Source organism: Pipra filicauda, unplaced genomic scaffold, assembly GCF_003945595.2.
Source record: "Pipra filicauda isolate LSUMZ 115617 unplaced genomic scaffold, ASM394559v2 scaffold398_size834171_pilon, whole genome shotgun sequence".
Classification (NCBI taxonomy): domain Eukaryota; kingdom Metazoa; phylum Chordata; class Aves; order Passeriformes; family Pipridae; genus Pipra; species Pipra filicauda.
In genome coordinates, this window is record NW_024104529.1 from 473,094 (window position 1) to 491,787 (window position 18,694).

At 43.3% G+C, this 18,694-nt stretch overlaps 1 protein-coding gene and 1 long non-coding RNA gene across 4 annotated transcripts in view; one reads left to right on the forward strand and one right to left on the reverse strand.

The window, feature by feature from the left end:
* Positions 1 to 252: 252 nt before the first annotated feature.
* Positions 253 to 16,818, reverse strand: LOC113996329. Its single transcript, XR_003543722.2, has 3 exons — positions 16,498 to 16,818; positions 16,027 to 16,165; positions 253 to 1,816 (listed from the first exon to the last, which is right to left on the reverse strand). It is a non-coding gene; the product is annotated as an uncharacterized LOC113996329 (long non-coding RNA).
* REEP3 (receptor accessory protein 3) overlaps positions 15,761 to 18,694 on the forward strand; it is a 35,691-nt gene continuing 32,757 nt past the window's right edge. For 2 of the 3 annotated variants that reach the window (XM_027737299.2, XM_027737300.2), the window contains exon 1: positions 17,006 to 17,077. In XM_027737299.2, coding sequence (XP_027593100.1) covers positions 17,046 to 17,077 — 32 coding nt within the window. In that variant the 5' untranslated portion in view covers positions 17,006 to 17,045. Of the gene's footprint in view, positions 15,837 to 17,005; positions 17,078 to 18,694 lie in introns of those variants that run through there. The other variant, XM_039385136.1, reaches the window with a different exon arrangement.

Below are 18,694 nucleotides of genomic sequence, written 5' to 3' on the forward strand. Positions count from 1 at the left end.
TGAGGCTGGCAAGGGTATCCCAGGAGCCAGGCACCAGGACATTGAAGTCCCAGCCCTCCAGGGTATTGGAGAGCCAGGACCAGGTCTGCCATCTACAGCACCTTCTCCCCCCAGGTCAGCATATTAGGAGTTCAGCAAAGATATCCATCCATCCATCCATCCATCCATTTTTCCCTACTGCAAACAAGGCCATGGACTCAGTGGGAATTTGACATCACTTTAGTCCCTCAGAAGCTTTTATAGACAGAACACTTCAGACCTAGAAGACTTTATTGGATACTGCTGAATGCCAGCAAACAGGATAACCGAGCAGTGAGCTCAGAGACTCATACAGGCTTCAGCTGAGAGCCTGGGCTGTATCTCCCAAGGAGGCCATGCAGCCCTGTGCTATCAGTCTGTTGTTCTTTCCATGGAGCCCGTGGTCAGGCTGTAGTAATGCCATGTTTGCATATCAAGAGTTTTTCCTTCATGTTATCTGGAGGTGTAGCTTTCCTGAACTTCTGCCTGCCTTTACTAGGACGCCTGCCCTCAAGAGAGCGAGTTAATGATCTCTCATCTAGCACTAAAAGCAAATTTGAACAGTGCATTTTTTGCAAAATAGATTATGAGGCAAAAGCAATAAATCAAGAGTGCCAACTTCGCACATTCCCATGTATTTCAGTGGAACAAATAACTTCTGGTACAAGAGAAGGTAATTATAGCAGAAAACAAACAAACAAAAAAGAAATCAATTCATCATGCACAAGTTTGCTCACAGTATTAGAATAAGTTCCAAGATGTAACATTTATACCTGAACCTACAGGTGCCTGGCATCCCATGGCAGCAGGCCAGGGATACATGGAGGTGTGTTCCCGAGAAGCTGCAGGAGCAGCCACAGTGCATTTGAGCTAAATGAGATCTTCATCCACATTCCAGGGTAATGCTACAACCAACAGATGAGTACTGCAATCGTGCAGAAGGAGCAAAAGTTTAAGAACAGGGCAGTTATTCATAAAGGGCATACAAAGAAGTTACAAGAATTACTAAATAAGTATTAATCATATCAAAATTCTTGTATCAGATTCCCTCTTGTTTAACCAAGTAGTAATTTGAGATATTACTGAATTCTACAATTAAGTAGATTACATTAGTGTGCAACAAAATGTAAAATATGCCAAAAGAAGCCAATTTACATGATTCTGATAGACTGAACCTGTGAATTCATCGCAGAATAACAAAATATTAAGAGTCGAGTATTTTTAATTTGTTCCAAAAATTCGTATCAAAGCGCTGACACCAGAATCACATTTTAGTACAGATTAGAATTCACTAAAGGCTATTGTTCAATGCTGAACCATTTTACAGTTCTTACTGAAAATATCAGTAAGATGTAGTAATATTGACATGTAGGTGTAAATTCCCATGGTCAGCTGTCAGTTCCCAGATGCCAAGTGAGAAGGGCAGGACCTTTGCTTTGCTCCACACAACACTCCTGAGCTAGATCAGGAGAACACAGCTCAAGGGAAAGTGTTGGTGAATTGTCAGGGCAGCATCACTCCCCAGTAACTCCACATCTCAGCTCTTCTCTCTTTCACTTATTCAGCTTGGAGCAGCTTCTGTTACCACAGAGGTGCTTTAGGAAGGTCAAAATATTCAGGTGGATCAGTGTACATGAGACCCACAAGTCGCTGAATAAGTGTTTTCCACCTTCGGCCTCCATTCATTTATCCATTTCTTCTTTGCTGCTTCCTTCTCTCCTGGTTTCTCTGCAAAGTGCTGTAAACTGGAAGAGCACTAAATGCTCTGTTTGTGGACAAGTCATCTTGGAGCCTCTGTCTGCAACAGAACACAAAGTCATGATGCTGTGGAGCAGGGCCTGAAAATAGCTTAGATGTTAACTTTTAAACAGTCTGTGCTCTGTCACACTTTAGCAGGACTTCTTCCTTTCTCCGAAGCCTTTGCAGGTGTCAAACCAATACATTAATTCCTTTTTCAAAGCAACACCTTCCCTATTTCCTTGATAAATATATGGAATACTTGAATGGAAAATTCAAAGCACCAAAATTCACAGGATCGGAAGAATTAGGGATAGTATGAACTGATGCATCTTCCAAAGAAAGTGTCATAAGGAAGCCTCTAAAAAGATCAGAGGAATTATCCTTTTGGAGCTCAGGAGCAACACTCAGAGCCACATGCCCATGGGCAACAACAAAACAGAGCTGACACCTTCAGGCTAGAGAAGTCCACAGAAAAATAAAGAAAAACAGCTCTAGACTGAGCCCCAGGGAAGGAGAACTCCCCTTGGGAAATGGACAAACTCCCCCCTTGCACTCCTACGTGGCCCCAGTGCAGCTCTGGCAGTAAACACAGTGACTGATAATTCACCCACCAAGATTTCCTGGTCAAGTAAAAAAGTCCAGCCATTCCACCAAAGGAAAGCCGACCCTGATGCTGGGAATGACCTGCTGGGATCATCCTCTCACCCGAGCTGCACATCAAACACGTTAACCACCTGAGCACACCTGAAAGAGGAACCTTGGCACAAAGGCACGGGAATGGGAAGCTGGGGGAAATAAGTCTCAGTCCTCTATCCCTCCAAGCATCAAGAAAAGCTATTTCCATGATTTCAAAAATCTCTACATCTTCCATCTCTTGCTATAATTGAAAAAAACATTGATGGTGCTGTTTATGCCTCCAACAAATGGCTCCTGTGGCTATAGACCCTGCTTCAGTGGATATGAAATCACCTGAAAAGGCTGTATTAACAGTATCCTTTAAATCCTACAGCTTGCTAAATAAAGGGGGAGGGGTTTTTTTCCCCAAATATTTTCAGTCCCACTTCCCCGAAAGTATACACATTGGGCAGTTGCAAAATCAAGATCTTTACTGAGAGCTTTTTCTGACTTCCAGGTTGAAATCAGCACAGCCTGTATTGGCAGTGAATGCACCTTCTCCATACAGATAAATGCCACATTTTGAAATGGTTATTTCCACTTTGCAGGAAGGAAAATTGAGAAAGGTAAAATGACTTGTCACTGTCACAACTCTTAAGCAGAATTGATATTGAGCTAGTTCTTCCTAAAATATGTCCTGTACACTTCTAGATCTATTTTACCTTTCCTTGAGAGATAGCAAGCATAATTTTCCTCTGAATTCATAATTCCTCAGAAATTTAGAAAGTCACATTTAATGTTTTCTAGGGTTCAGCATCAGAAAGTTAATAATCTATATTTAAGTTTGGTTTAAAAGTTTCCTAACTTGAAAAACTGCAGCCAAGAAAAAAACCCATTTTTTCCCCTCAAGCATCAGTTCCTTCTGTAACAAAGCCAACTTTTGATTTCAAATTGTCTTATCTTCTACAGAGAGTCCAAGGGCTTTTCTTAATGCATCCTACCAAAACCATCTTCCTTGAAAACAGAATTATTTAAGTGGTGAGGCAGTCCTTGAGCACTGAATGGGACACAGGATCAGTGGGAAAATATGATTATTTGAAGACAGCTATTTACTGCAGATGCAAAGGCTGCACTAAACATCTGGGGGTGCAAAGGTGCATGACAGCAAGAGTTGTGGTTTGACCTCCCCAGCTCTCCCACTAACATCCCCTGTGGTGATTTACTGCATCTCTGTCTACAGTCACAACTCCATCTGGGGCTGTCCACTGACCACTCCTAATCTCGTCTTGTGTCTTGGCTTTCTCACTTGTAAAAAGGCTGCAAATTTACCACTGTATTTACACTGCAGGTGAATACAGCACCCCTCTGTGCCCAGGTATCACCCTCAGGACTTCTTTGATACCCTCCTGGCTCTTGCTGCAACACACAGGGTATTTAAGTTCACTGCCTTTGCGGATCACTCCAGCCATATCTGCACAAGAAAACATTGCAGTTCACAGGGTGCCACTCTATCCATGCTGACAACAGCAAGGAGCACTACTGAGCCTCCATGTGATGCTTCACAGTGAATTTGTAGCCTAGAGCACATGAATAAAGCAGATTTGGACTTCACCATTTCTTTCTGTTCCAGCTAACGAGATATCACCAAAAGATGGCTGAACAAATTAAATATCTATGGCCTTCAGTACATCCTCTTCCTCAGAAGTTCATTCACATCTTAAAATATTAACCCAACCCTAATCCCCTGCCCCTCACCACCCTCAAACACTGCCTTACACTCGAGCCAGCAAACAGAACTCCTGACTACCTCACACCTGTTTTAAATACACAGTCAGCCAGCTCAGCCCAGTGAAGCTTCAGGTCTGGGTTCTGCTGAGCTCGGGAGCTGCTGAGCTGGGCTCACCCCTGATCCTGCCCTGGGCTGGACACCTCCCTCCAGCTGGGGATGGCACCGCCTTTAAGAGCTGCCACTGTTTTCTGCAGGGAGTGTTTAAGTGCAGCCTGAGGGGAAAGCATCATTAGACCAGCACTACACCTTGGTACCAAACAGCCCCTCCCAGTCCTGATGAGTTTACACCCTGTACAGGTAAAATGCAGAGGGAGGGGGAATAGAGATAACAAGGCTGTGAGTCTCCACCTTTCCCTGAATACCCACAGCCTTAATTCCTCAGGTGGAACTGCAGGGCCCTGCCTTTGCCTTATCACATGTTGTCTCCACCTAAAACAACCTCTTTGAATTTGCTGGAAGGAAAATGCTCTCAGTTTCTTCAGGCCACAGATGGAAGATGCCATTTCTACTGGTCCCTCAGCCCAGGTACAAGCATTAAGAGCAAGGATGATGCACAGCAGCAGCAGTGGAACCCTTCTGTGGCCATCCTAGTAATGTTACATCTCCATTCAAGTTTCTTCCCCACCTTTCATGGAGCTGCTGATGCCAGCTTAAGGCTTAGAACTTCTGAAGAATCAGTCTAAACTCTAGGCACATCTGTCAGCCCCTAACAGACCTCTCCCACGACAGCATATGCTGCACTGCCCAGAAAGCAGCACCAGAACTGAGGACAAATTCTTATTGAGCTGCGGGAATCTGCCCACAGAACAAAACTCCGGAAGAGATGGAGCATACTCAGAGCTTGAGCAGCCTCAGCAGTGCTGGTGGTCCTTCTGATAGGGCCTGGCTTTTACTGGGCAGCTCCTTTCTCCTGTCAATCACTCACACATAAAACCTGAAACCAATTACCCTTAAAAATTAATTAATCACCTTCCCAGGAACCTTTGCTTCCAGTAGTGCTTCCTCCCACTTGCACTTAAGCTATATAAAGGCCAGTAAGTGATTTCTTTTCTTTTTTTCTTTCCTTTCCCTTTCCTTTCCCTTTCCTTTTCTTCTTTCTATTGCTGGGAGGGCACTAGCTAGAAACCTAGCTGGGTATATAGATAGGCATGCTTCTCTCATGTGGGCTTCTGGAGCACAAGCTTTGTGGGTTATCCAGTGTGTGAGTATTTCTATTTATTTTTAAGTAGCATTAAATGCTTGGCTATTGCTATCTCTGTGTTTTTACAATTAGTAGCTTTTGAAGGTTAGCAGATGGGTAACAGTAAAAAGAAAATCCCTAAGAACACAAACAATCCTGTGAAGACAGTTATTACTTCCATGGTAGACTTTTATCTTGGTTTTAAGATGTGCTAAAGTTTCACAGAATATTGTAGAGGAATTTCTTTCTGTGCTGGATGAAAGGTGTTTAAATTGATTGTTTTATAAGTAGATACTATTAGTGACAAAAAGAATAGGGTATATTCAGCACTGAAATAAATGTATACATCTTTGAATTAACTGGGAGGTGGGTCAGGACTCTTATCCTCGCTGGAGTTCACTAGTTTATTATGTAGTAAAGAGAAAAAGAGAGAAAATGTATAATAGGTCTGGCTAAAGTCTTCTGCCTCCTGAGTTGTTAAAGGTTCACATGGCACCCCACACACAGCGGAATAGAAGTCTTATAATCTGATTAGTACTCTGTACATAACTTTCTCAATGTTTATATTAAAACTTCTTAAAAAATTAGTCTAAAGAGCTGTGTTGGTGCTGCTGTCCAGGGAACTTTCTACCTTCCGAACTTCCACTTTCTATATGAATTGTGCTGGGGTTGTGACCCCTTGAGAAGCAGGGGCTCCTGTTAACAGCAGCTTTAGACTGACATCACTTGGATGTTGTATTACTTATCCTGACACAACTAAAACAGGCAATGGTCATGGTAAGGAAATGGTTTAGCATGCTGCTGTACAATACGTACAATAAAAAGAAAAGGGGAAGCTTTAGGGTTTAGGAAAGGCCTAAAGCTGAGATAAGAAACAGCTGAGTTCAGCTACCATTAAACTGTGCACTGTGGATGGGGGAAATGATGACAACTTATGGCTACTTGTTTGTCAGGGGAGGAAGAAAAGCAATAACAGAAAGATGGTTGGGTATTTCTGAAACTGAGGTAGAAAGAAAAGCTCATAATAGCTTAGAAAAAACTTCTTTTACTTAACTGTTTTCTTTTTGAAAATTTCTTTAACATCCTGTCTTCTCAAATTCTTCTTTCTCTCTTAGCTTCACTTACTACTCTGCTGTCCAAGTTCATTTGCATTTTCTTAATGCAACTGTAGCACTTCCCCCATATCTTTATCTCATTAAGCATAACTGTTTACCAGTTTTGTCTGAAACAGTAATTATCACATGTAGTAACCTCCCTTTAACAGACTTTTCTGATGGCTATTTTTGTGTGATGCTAGTTCTTCCTTCTTCCTGCCAGCAAACTGTCTCCCAATTAGATTAAAACTGATACATAGGTTTCTCTCCTGTATTCCAGCTGCCTGTCCTGTTGAGTTTCTGTGTCAGGGAAGGCTAACAAATTAGTGTTAATTGTGTCCTGCAATTCAGTAATAGCTATTATTTAACAATATCCTTTTTGGTAAGGATTGTCTTAATATGTCATAGTGTTGTCTGGCACAGGGTGTAAACAAATTATGTTACTGATTCTGTGCTGATCAAGCAGTGGTACTTTAGTATTTTTCCTGGCACTGTTATCCCAATTAAAACTATCACAAATTTTCTACTGAGCCAGTAACTCCTTCAATTAATTTACTGTTCTCATTAGGAGTGTTCCAGGGTCTGTCTGTCACATTTGTTCAGGCTACGCTCGAAATTGGCCCTAAAAAGGGAATTGATTTAAGTCTGCCCTTACTGCAAGAATTGTAATGAAACATTGCATCTTATAATGACAATCTGAAAGAGGCACAGACCTACGCAAGCGGAGAGATGAGAAGGGACTTGCATGTCTTCTTGGATTTAACAGCAGAAGATTGCGTTTGACTGTTGCTGTGTCATTTAATTGAATGAAAAGATGGTCTTGGAGTCACAGACTAGTTGAGGCTGGAAGGAACCTCTGGAGATTGTCTAGTCTGACCCCCCTACTCAGAGCAGGGCTACCTTGAGCTGGCTGCTCAGGGCCATGTCCAGCCCAGTTCTGAATAAATCTTCAAGGCTGGAGACTTCAGTTTCTCTGGGCAACCTATCACAGTGGGAAAAATATTTTCTTGAGCTCAAATGGGATTTCCTGTATTTCAGCTTGTGCTCATTGCCTCTTTTCCTTTCCCTAGGCACCACTGAGAAGAGGTGGCTCCTCCTCCTTTACTCCATCTTCAAGAAAGATTCTAGTAACCATTCTTAGGTGTATAAATAACATCCTGGTTAGTACCGAATTCTAGCAAGGTGTGTCCAGGTGGTTCCATGCTTTGTGAACACAGCTCTGCAGGAGACCTGCCTCCTTTCAGCTGGGCGGTCTGAAGGTGGGCTTGCTCTCGCCGTCAGGTCCTTAACCCCAGAACATACCAGGTGCCAGAAGGAGTCCTGTGCTACCCTTTTGGTGTTTAGATACTGATCCTGCTTTCAGAGTAATAGACTAAAATACTTCTTAGCTTTAGTGTTAAAAGTTGCTGAAGTGAGGCAAAAAGTAATTAAAATTAAGTCTTCATATCTTGGTCCTCTACTTTCACGCTCCCTTCCTTTTTAATCAAAATGACGTTCCCAGAACTTTGCTTGGTATTACCGAGTTGCAGCAGTAACCACCTGTGAATATTCATTATTTGGCCACATCTAAAGGAAGATGGCCCCACATTATAAAACATCAAGTTGCAGTTAGAGGATATAGTGTGCAGAAACTTCCCCAGCACAGGCTTGTCTGTATCTAAAAACACTGAGTTAACCTGGACTTCAGAAAAGGCCATCAAGTCATTTCTGCTGGCTCTGTAATCCCAGTGGTTATTTACCTGAAGCAGACTTCAGATGACTGCACACAGCTTTGTCTGACATGATTCAGAAAGGTCAAGGTCCAAGACAGGTGGTGAGCCAGCCTGTGTGGCAGCACTGATGTCCTGGGCTGAGGAGGGATGTTCCCTTTACAGGAGGAGGCCTCAAATGGCTCCTATTAAACCCCTAATTTGGGACTCTCCCATGCCCAAATGTAATGCAAATCTGCTGTCTTGTTTTCAATTATGGACAACAGAAGGATGAAATGTAAGTTTAAGGAAATAGTTGTAATAAGCACAGCTCCAGAGACTTGCGTTGACTCCGAGTCAGCTTATGTCTTAAACTGCTTTGAGCCCTCGAAGTTACCACCCAGCAATTTAACACTTGGGTTTCAAGTTAATTTAACTTTCTTAGATGAAAAAGGGGTCTGAAAGCACATGATCGGTAACTGCTAGACCAGTTGAAGACTGGAGTCATCGATACATGAGATTTTTAGTCGTGCTTGCAGCTGCGATGCAACTTGTCTACAGGGAAATAAAGTGAGGGAAGATATTAATGTCTTCTTTTCAGCATTTGCATAAGCTACAAGACTTGTTCTATGCTAAGGATGGTGAAACTTTGGTGCTTGATTTGTGCTTAAGAACCCCATGTGTCAACCACAAACTTTAAAAGCCACTCAAAACCATAAAGGTGACTTTGTTTTTTAATTCAGCTCATCAACAATGTGTGCTCAGTTAATTGTTGAGCATCCATCACTTGTGGAATTGGTGGTCTTAAGTATTCCAGAGATCAGCTGCTAAGGTTCCCGAGTTCTAAGTTACCCTTTGATTTTGTAGGGTTTTTTTCCTTTGTGTTAATTCTGTTTTCATGTATCTTGATGGATTGTGTTCCAAAATATGTTAGAGAGGATGAAAAAAAAGACTATGTGGAAGAACTGTGTCTTTACAGGAATATTGTGGGAAAGCAAACTAAAACAAAGCAGCTACTAATTCCCATTTTTAACTTGTGGGACAGTGCCTTTTGGTGTCAATTTTTGATGGCTAGCAGTTATTTGTAGCAAGTTCAAGGAGACAAGTGGTATGCAAAAAAGGGTAAACCTCTGTGGGAAGAAGTTCTGATTTGTCTAGACAGAGCTTCCTTAACATAATGTGGATGATTGTTTCCTAGCCTCCTGCAGGCTACCAGCTCAGAGCAGCTACAGCCACAGTGTATTTATGCCTGTTAAACCAGAAGTTCTGCCTATTGTTTTTCCTGCCTTCCTCGCTTTCCACTGCTCTAGTCCAGCTATGTTATACCAGGCCATTAAACATTCAGCATCCAGAATGTCTAGACAGGCTGAAAGACTGTCTGCACTCCCTTTCTCAGAGTCAACTTTCCTAAGAACTAAAAGGCTCTTTGGAAAGCAAAGGTGGCAGAGTTCCTAGTATGAGACACATCTTCAGGCTGCCTTCTGAGAGAGCACAGAGTAACATGCTCTGGTAGGGAATTCTAGCAGTGCACAGAATTCCTGTGCAAGCCTCCTGCTGCTTCCCAGAGAGGCTTCAAGCCTTTGACAATTATTGCTAATGTCTTAAACAGCTTGCACTTATATTCTAAGGATACCAGACTACATAGAGATGTACCCTGTTAGCTGGCAATGTCCTGCTGAAATAACAGAGGAAAGAACTAAAGCGAGACTTCCTTGCCACAGAAGATGGAAAAGGCCTTTTTGAGGCAGAAAGGGTTTCTGTTTAGGGACCTGGGGACCAAAAGAGACACTTTGCTGTGTGTATCTGCTAGTTTTGGCAATATTAGACAAATAAGCAAACAAAAGAGCCAACTTTTTTTTTTTTACACATAACCTTTGTTTTCTTCGGTGCTGACTTGAATCACTCTGTATAGTAAGAAGCAGCTCCCCCTTCCCTGGGTAGCTGAAGAAACCTTGTGCTAACTCTCTTAACTTCCAGCAAGCGAGAACAGCATCCTTGGGAAGTGCTTAATAACCTGGGCTCTTTTAGAGGAAAGTAATTTTTGGTGTATTAGGTGAGCCCTCCAAGAACAGAGATCAACAAAGCCTTCAGACTGGGAACCAGGGTTTTGAAAAGCAGCATGTGAGGAAGATGCCCAGATCAAAGAGGACAAACAACTGAATATGAGCACCCAATAACTTTTTTTAACTCCAATTTTGCTTCCTCTGTTAATGAGAATAAAAGTAGGTGGCAGACTTATGCCACTCCAAGTCATATAGAGTTAACAGAAATCTGGTTACAGAGTTCAGTGCATGAAAGTGCTGAAAAAAATTTGGGTTAGAGCTAGAAATCTACCATGAAGCATTTAGGGACTAGAAAAACATTTCAAGAAACTTGCAAGTTAATTTATCAGGAGATGGAAAGGTGACTTATGCATGCATAAGTCCTTGTGGAGAGAGAATGAGTGTGAAAGAGCTCTTTAATCTATCACTTAGAGCACAGTAGGAACCAATGACTGGAAACTAAAGGCAAATTCAAAGTTTAAAAGCATGGGCCTAGTTTTCTATAAGGAAAAACAATTTACTGATGAAAATTAAAAACAAAGTCAATGTTCAGATGCCTTCAAATCAATAGCCTTTGTTGGCAACACTGCTTCTAGAAAACAAAGGTTATTTGACACAACACATGAATTAATGATTTCTGTGTCTTGGGTTTTAAGTTGGATGAAACTATATTCTCTTCCTAGTTTAAAATATATGGAAAGAGATCCTTTTCCCCAGTTCAGGGGAGAATGCAGAGAGAGGACAGTTCTTGGGAGAAAAGGAACTCAAGTAATGAGGACACAGAAAGCATTGCTCCAAGGGGGGGGAACCAACATCAGGACACTGTCTAATAAAACAGCTTCCTTAATGCATTTGTTGGTCAGCAGTTTGACTAGACCTGTCTTAGAATGAGTAAGGAAAGCACAGTGGGGTCAGCTGGCTAAAGGCTAACTTTGGGTTGTACATGGGAATTGCTATCCTGGCTCACAGGAGTGTTCCCCCTGGATAGCTCTTCCAGCTAATTGTAGTGTGCTGCTCTGGGAGGGTGGGAGAGAAAGAAAGGGAAACCTGATAGCCCGGTGTCCTTTGCTGGCAGCCTTTGAGTTGCTGGATAATGTACGATGTAGTCCTTCAGCTCTTGATACTGATTAGGCTCCTCTCAAGCTCTGTGTGGGGTTTGGCCTCTGCATTTCAGTAGAGTTGGATGTAATAAAAGGAATGGAAAGGTCTAGAAAATATCCCATAAGGAATTGGGGTTATTTATTCAAGGGATGATTTAATAGTTTAAGTACTGGGTTTGGGGTTTTTTTGACGTTGTTGCGAAGGAAGTTAACACTTTTCCTTCCAAGCTTGGTGAAGGCTGGATAAAAACTCCAGAATACCCCTTGACTCAGCTTAACTTTGATACAAGGAAAAGCTTCCCAGCAGGATAATGAAAGGCTAGTAAACATTGTAAGAAAAGGTGTGTAATCTCTGTTAAAAGGCTTCAGGAACAGGTAGGACAAGACATCTGCCCAAATGGCATGGGGTGATCCTAGTTTTGTTGTGCAGCAGATAAATTTGGGGTCCTTTCCAGTTCAAAGATATGGGGGTTTTTTCCACCTCTTTTGGGCTGATGGTCATGGGCTGCTGCACTGTTTAGCTGGCTGGAGACTGTGATTTTCTGCAAATGGATATTGTGCTGAACAAGGCTCTAAGTGTTGCCAAAGAATGTATATCTCCTTCATTTTAAGTAAAATCTATCAGCCAGTTCAAAAGGCAAACATTGTTTCCTGATAAAATGCAGCTGGTGTGCACATGAGCTTAGTCAGCAGACTATAAAATAGCATAAGCTTTCCATAGGGATCAGAAACATCAAAAGCAGAAAGTGTATTTTAAAAAAAAATCTCTAACAGATTGCTATAATTATTAAATGTGACACATCACAAGTAGTGATGGAATATAGCTGAGATGACACTACCCAGACAGGAAGGAATAATATGGCTTTGGTCTGTGTCTCTGTGTACAGATTTCAAATCCCAGAGAGTGGATCATCAGATACCAGAGTATGTGAAGTCCATCATTTAAAATGGGTTTGTTCCCAGGAGAGAGGCATATTTACCGAAACATTCATTTGCAGCTTTTGAAGAAGTTAACAGCTTTAATGCTGTTCTACTAGGGAACAGGGGAAAAATAACCTATGTCAACTTGTCCAGGGGACTGCCCTGCTGGGCTGTACTGGTGTGGTCACACTTAGATAGAGAGTAATGCTTGCAGGTCCAGTACAACACGTCAGACCTCTCTCTCTGTGGCTTATCAATGCAGACACAGGGAAGTGACAGGGGCAGCAGAGCTGCTTTGTGAGAGCCTCCTGGGTACTCCTGATGAGCTGGAGATCAGCTCCTCTGTTGCCTCAGCTTGCCCTTGTGGGGCTGCATTTCATATGCTTTCAGCTCCAAATGGAAGCAATAAGGTAGGATGGACATATGACTGCTGCCAGGAGAAAGTCTCAGATGGAGCTGTTCTGAACTTTCCCCTTCCTCTTTAGATCACATTTCCCTTAAGAAAAAAAAATCCTAAGGGGTGCTCTTATGTTTCTGGTAAGAAGGAATTAGAGGCACTTAACCCATTGCAACCCATTAAAAATTGATAAAACAAATCAATAGTGATTGCCTTTTCACGACAAGCCTTTTCACTGCATGGTGAATTTTCTTTAAAATAGGAAGCAGAGTACCCTTTTAATGTTTGTACTTTTAATCAAATTAATTTGATTCTGTCTGAATTGCCTGGTGCAGTCAAAACAGGCTAGTGCTGCAGTGATGAAAATGCTCTGGCTTTATATTGACAGGGCTGTTCTGAGTTGCTTTTGGTGTTTTGTCCTTATCTGCTTTTCCTGACCTATAACTCACAGAATTAACAGTGCACGACTTCATTCTTTTGTAGTCTTAGGAGGAAAAAATCCATGGGCCTGTTGTTGCTTACTCGTCTTGCAAAGATTTCCCTCTACTATGTAGTGCAGTCATCCTACAACTCCAACTAGATGCCTTTTTTAATTCTAAATTCCACACTGCTTAAAATGCAGAACTAACTGAAATTGTCAGGGCCCTGAAAGTTGGTAAACTGACTCCAAGAAACCCCCTAAACCATGAATTTTATGTCATGTTGCTGTTTGTGTTTTCAGGTTTTACATTTGCAGGTGTATCTCTGAACATGAGGGGAAGAAATGATTCAAAACTTAAGGACTTTATTCATATAGAAGCAAGAGCTTTAAAAGGAATGTCAGACTGTGTGTAATAAAACTGTGAGAACAACAGTGGTTAAACATGCCAAATGAAGGAAAAAAAAGGCAGAAATATCAATTTTAAACTATGTTTTTTCATTAAGTTGGATGCTTCACGTGACTAATTTGGAATGTTAATAATTATCACAATAACATTTATGAAAAAGATAAACATATGGCCTCTTGGCATTCTGTCTGTCTGTGTGTTGGGGAAAAAAATAGCTTAAGACACAGCTGTGTTAGACACCAATGGGCTTTGCCTTGTTCCCTGGGGAGGTGCTGTGCTGGGAGGCTGAACACACACGTGAACAAGAAGTGGCATGCCCAGAATTCTGTGCAAAAGCTTCAGCTGCTTTGAGTTCATAGAATGTCCACAGCATTGCCCAACACTCTCTCTCCAATGAAATCTCATTAAGGCAGAAGGACTACTGGGCTGTTTAGAGATCAGAACCTACCTTTGCTGTTGCTTCATAGGAAAGATAGATGAGGAGTTAAATATTTGAAAGTAGCATAAACTATGAATTTCAGCCATATTAGTTAATAATCACACCAGCTTAGAAATGGTTATTTTCACCCATTCTGTATTTTGTTGTTTCAACGAGTAAACTGGCATCATCTGTTCTGTGTTCTAATGCCAAAATCACAAATATGTGACATGATTCAGTAACTGAGAGAATTCTGTATTTTTTCAAGTTGTTCTATATTTGAGACTCCTCTAGAATAGATTAATACAAACCAGCAAAGTTAATAAAAGCTCAGCACTGTGATTAACCTATATGCATTTTTAACATAGGTGATGCTGTCTTTGGGGAGCACATCCTCCTAATATAGGGAGCTGAATCCCTCTCTCAGAAACTAGCTCATGTCTTCCTAAATGTTGCTCAGTTGCTATTTGCACATCTGCAACGTAATTGAGACGTTGGTTTACCTGTAAAAGATGTGCAAGTTAAACATTGATGTTTGTGTACATATATTGTATTATATCAAAGAAGTTAGGTGGCCTTTACAAATGATTCTCCAAACACTGCTAAAACTATTTACGAGAACTTTTTAACTACATTAAGTGGCTTTTGGAAGGAGTGTCAAAAATATCCCATAATGAGATACCTGGAAGTCTCCTCCTTACATAACTCCTTAGATAAAAATAGGCAGACATATGAGTAAGACACGCCAGGTTTGAATAAGTACATGGCATGGATCTAATTGCCATGTTGCTCTATTTCTGAAGTGCAGGAGCATGGATTATCATTATGTGCAAACTGGAATACAGGGAAGTTCACGTGGCATCCCTGTGTCTGTCTGCTGAGGGCCCAGCAAACACCACCCAGCTTGCTGCACTGAATTAAGTCTCAAAACATTCTATGAAATAAAGTCTAATCTTCTTAGGAAGGTAAATTACTCTTAGGAGCCATCTGCCTTTACCCTTTAAAAAAATGCCTCTTTAAATGTAAATTTAGCTTTCCACCAGAGACAGTATTGCCATGGCAACAAACACAAGAAAAATAAATGTCTTGCTACAAAATAAGGAGTGGTTTTCTTCTAAAACATACTCCATATGAAATAAAATATGCAGCTATGGAATTATTATATAAATGATCTCAGACAGTAAAAAAGAGTATCAGTCTTTTCCTGGAATGGTTCTCTGAGCTAGTACCAAACACACAATTGCTTGTGGTGAAGAAATGTATTGTATACTTAATTTCACGTGCTATAAAGTGGAGCTGTCATCTTGCAGTTTGCTCTGGAGGGACTGGAATGCTACAAACTTCAGTGCAGCATCAGGCAGGCAGCAGGAGTTTACAGAGCTGGAGCCTAAAATGTAATCTCTCCCAGGTAATTTATATTACAAATGCTTTGCTGTGTGAGTTTGCTCTGTACAGTCTGCCACTGTATTGTTATTCAGAGAGCACAGAAGTAGTGGCTCAGATTTCTCTTTTCATTGAATGAAAGGAAGGATGCATTCAGGTTAGGCCTGTTTCAAAACTGAGATTGATGAGTGGTGTACTTTAAATTGCTCACAAACAAATTCCTCTCTACCTCTTCCTGCATCAGTAACCCCTTTCAAAGGTCAAGTTGAGGAGACACCCAAGATGGGCAATATCATTATTTGCAAGACCAAAATTCCTACATGGTTAAAAATAGTTCATTTTTATAATGTATACTTTCCCATTTCAGGCTTCAAATTTCACAATATCCAACTATAGCAAGAGTTTTCAAACGTTGTCATTGTTGAAATGTTCCACGATTGTTTATTCACCCTCTTTCTTTCCCTTCTTTTGGCCTTTTGACTGCACATGTTGTGTTTGAAGGCTGCAAGGGAGTGAAGATACCTGTGGCTGGGTTCTACCCGTTGGAGAAGGCGAGGAATTCTGGTGCTTGCCTGTGGAACAGAAACCATCCTGCACTCACCTCGCACCTCTCTGAATAAGGCAGTAAGTAGTTTACAAAGATTAAGCTCTTTCTTCTTGCTGTATGGCAGGCAGGGAAACTGCACATTATCGTCACTTAAAGACCTGTTAAAGAACTAATTTCTGCTACAGATGGTGATGCTGACTTTGGCATGTCACTTACTGTGAGAGTCAGCAGGAGCAGTACTGAAACAGTAACCTGCTCTTTCCCTACCTTAGCTGCCTTAGTGGCACGTTCAGTGGCATCCATATCTGTCGCTTTGGTATCCCTCTGTAACTCGTGTTGAAATCAGAGGAGTAAAGTTGAATGTTTCCAGCGATGGCACGGGCAGAACTTCACACAACCTCCTCTCCTGAGAGAAGATGAAGAGTCAGTTTTAGCAAAATATTGTCCTTTTATGTGTGCAACAGTTCTGCAGGAAGTGTAAAGCTGGTATGCGGGGATGGATTGCAATGGATTAGGCAATCTATCAGGGAGCAGTCAGCTTCTCCTGCATGTCCCGACCTGCCAGACCTTGAGCTCGGCAGGAATACCTGGAGAGGGTCGCGCTGTGGGCTCTCCTGCTGTCCTGCCTTGGGCAGCAGCTGATAACAAGGTGTGTAGGGAAGGAACAAAGGTAACAGGATGCACAGGCACTAATCCTTCCAACAGGTATCCTGCTGCTCACCCGAAGTCTTGGCTTACCTGCACATAGCAGTCTGTGCCACCGCCCAAGGATGTGTCCTTAGACAGCTTTTTGTACCGAGTGCTCGTCAACAAGCGCCTTCCCGGGGTGATTCAGGGGGTGCTGGAGCCCAGGGAGCCGCTGCCCCCCGCTCTGCTCCTCCTTATGGAGGGCTCCAGCCGGGCGACACACAGTACCCTCATCTAACCCCTCCAGCGTCACGTCCCACCACACTGAGGTGACTTCAGCGGGCGACACGGAGGTTTTGGTGAGTCCTACAGCAAGTGTAAGCGCATGGGGGGGCACAGGGGAAAAGCCAAGGCAAGGAGTGAGCATCTCCCACACGCACACACTTCTCACCGCAGTCGGTCACCCCCGGGCACCTCCACCCCCTCACACACGGCGGGGTCCCCTCAGGGCCGGGGCTCCCCTCCCGCCCCTCCGGGCGCGGCCCCGCCTCGCGGCCGCACAGCACATGCGCGCAGCCGCCGATGCCGATGCCGAGGGCGGGGCGGGGCCGCGGCCATTGCGGCCCGGGCGGCTGAGGGGACGTGGTGTTGCCGCCACGATGGTGTCCTGGATGATCTCCCGGGCGGTCGTGTGAGTGCCGGGCTGGGGCGGCGGCGGGAGGCGGCTCATCTCTCGCGGCGGGGGGTGATCCCGGGGGAGGCGGCGTCCCTTTCTTCTTTCCCGCGGTCCCCCGCAGCCGGGCGCCCTGCGCGCCCCTTGAGCGTTCTGTGCCTCGGAGAGTACTTGTGCGCCCAGAAACTCCCGCAAAACCGCACCGGGTTCCTGGCGAGCACAACTCGTCCTTCCTGGTCGCTCCGTGTGTCTCCTGCTCTAAGGGCGAGTTTCCTGGGGCTGCAGAGCCGACAAACTCGGTCTGCTTGTGCCTGTCACACCGTTGCTTGTAAATTGATGTAAAGTAACCTATAAACCTTTTGAGCTTGTGGCCGATCATAACCTATGAAATCTGGTTGCTCTCTAACTCATGGCAGAGCTGAGAGGGCCGTGAGAAGGGCGGCGAGTGCGGGATGGGGGTGTGTAGTCAGTGCGGGTCACCAGCTGATGAACAGGTACTCTGGTAGTCTTGTCTTTTTGTTCTACTTTGTGTTCTGGGCTTCGTAAAGTCGAGTTTTTGGCAGCCAAAGAGGCAAGCTTTCTCAGGTGGGAGGTATCATGTTACACGTTGTGTAAATTCTGTTTGAGAAAGAGTAATAAACTGCAGTGCAGCCTCCGGTATTTTTCACGGGCATTGTGCTGTTCCTTCGTGAAACTGGTGGGTTATTGCGCTCATTTGAATAATGTTCCCTCATAAACGTTGAGTAGGATTTGGGCAACAGTCTTCCTCGCGCTCCTTGCTGAGGAGCACCGGGGCTCCCAGGGCTTATTGGGTCACTCGAGCTGAGATTTGCTGCGTGTGAGTTTTTGCCAGGCAAATGAAGCGAATCTGCGCACAAAGCAGTCCAACAAACATCCGAATTAGTGTAAAGTATGTGGCGGGAGTGTACGACCCAAAGCAGGGTGTAATAACAGGATTTCCATGTTTATTTGGTGACGAACATTCCCCCCTTAAGATGCCTGGTGTAATTTCATCTGAAAACTTTGTTGTCAGGAAGCCCTCTCAAACCACCACGGAGGTTTTTTGCTGCTGCAGCCCACTCACCTAGATAAGCAGCAGTCCTCCCTCTTGCTGCCACCCCCTTGGGATTTGTCACGTAATTGAAACTTGCAAAGTAGAGCATCTCTTTCTCAAATTGGCAAAGGACAATGCCGGTTTGGAAGAGAGAGGCTGTGGGAAGAACTGCTGTTGGTGCACTTTGTCAGTGTGGTCTTCCCATGGGCAATACACAGCGCCAGAGGCAAGAGGCATAAGCTTACTTTCTGTACATGAGATGGGGCTGCTGAACCTGTTTCTGCCTCCTTATGTAAGAACATCGACCAGAAAATTCTTATTTTAACAACTTAGACTGTGTTGGTTGAAAGGGAAATCACAGCAACGCTGAGCATCTCAATTTGTGATGACCAGATTCTTGTATAGATAGCTGGGTTTTTTCCCCTGACATGGATTTCTAACGGTTGTATTTGCATTTTGAGGATTAAGGTCTCTGTGAGCCTAACCAATAGCACAGGGAATGAAGAGAACAGCTGCTGCTTTCCACAGATTTATTGCAAAAGGCAATAAAGGGTAATGTACCGTGCAGTTCCATGTAGTTT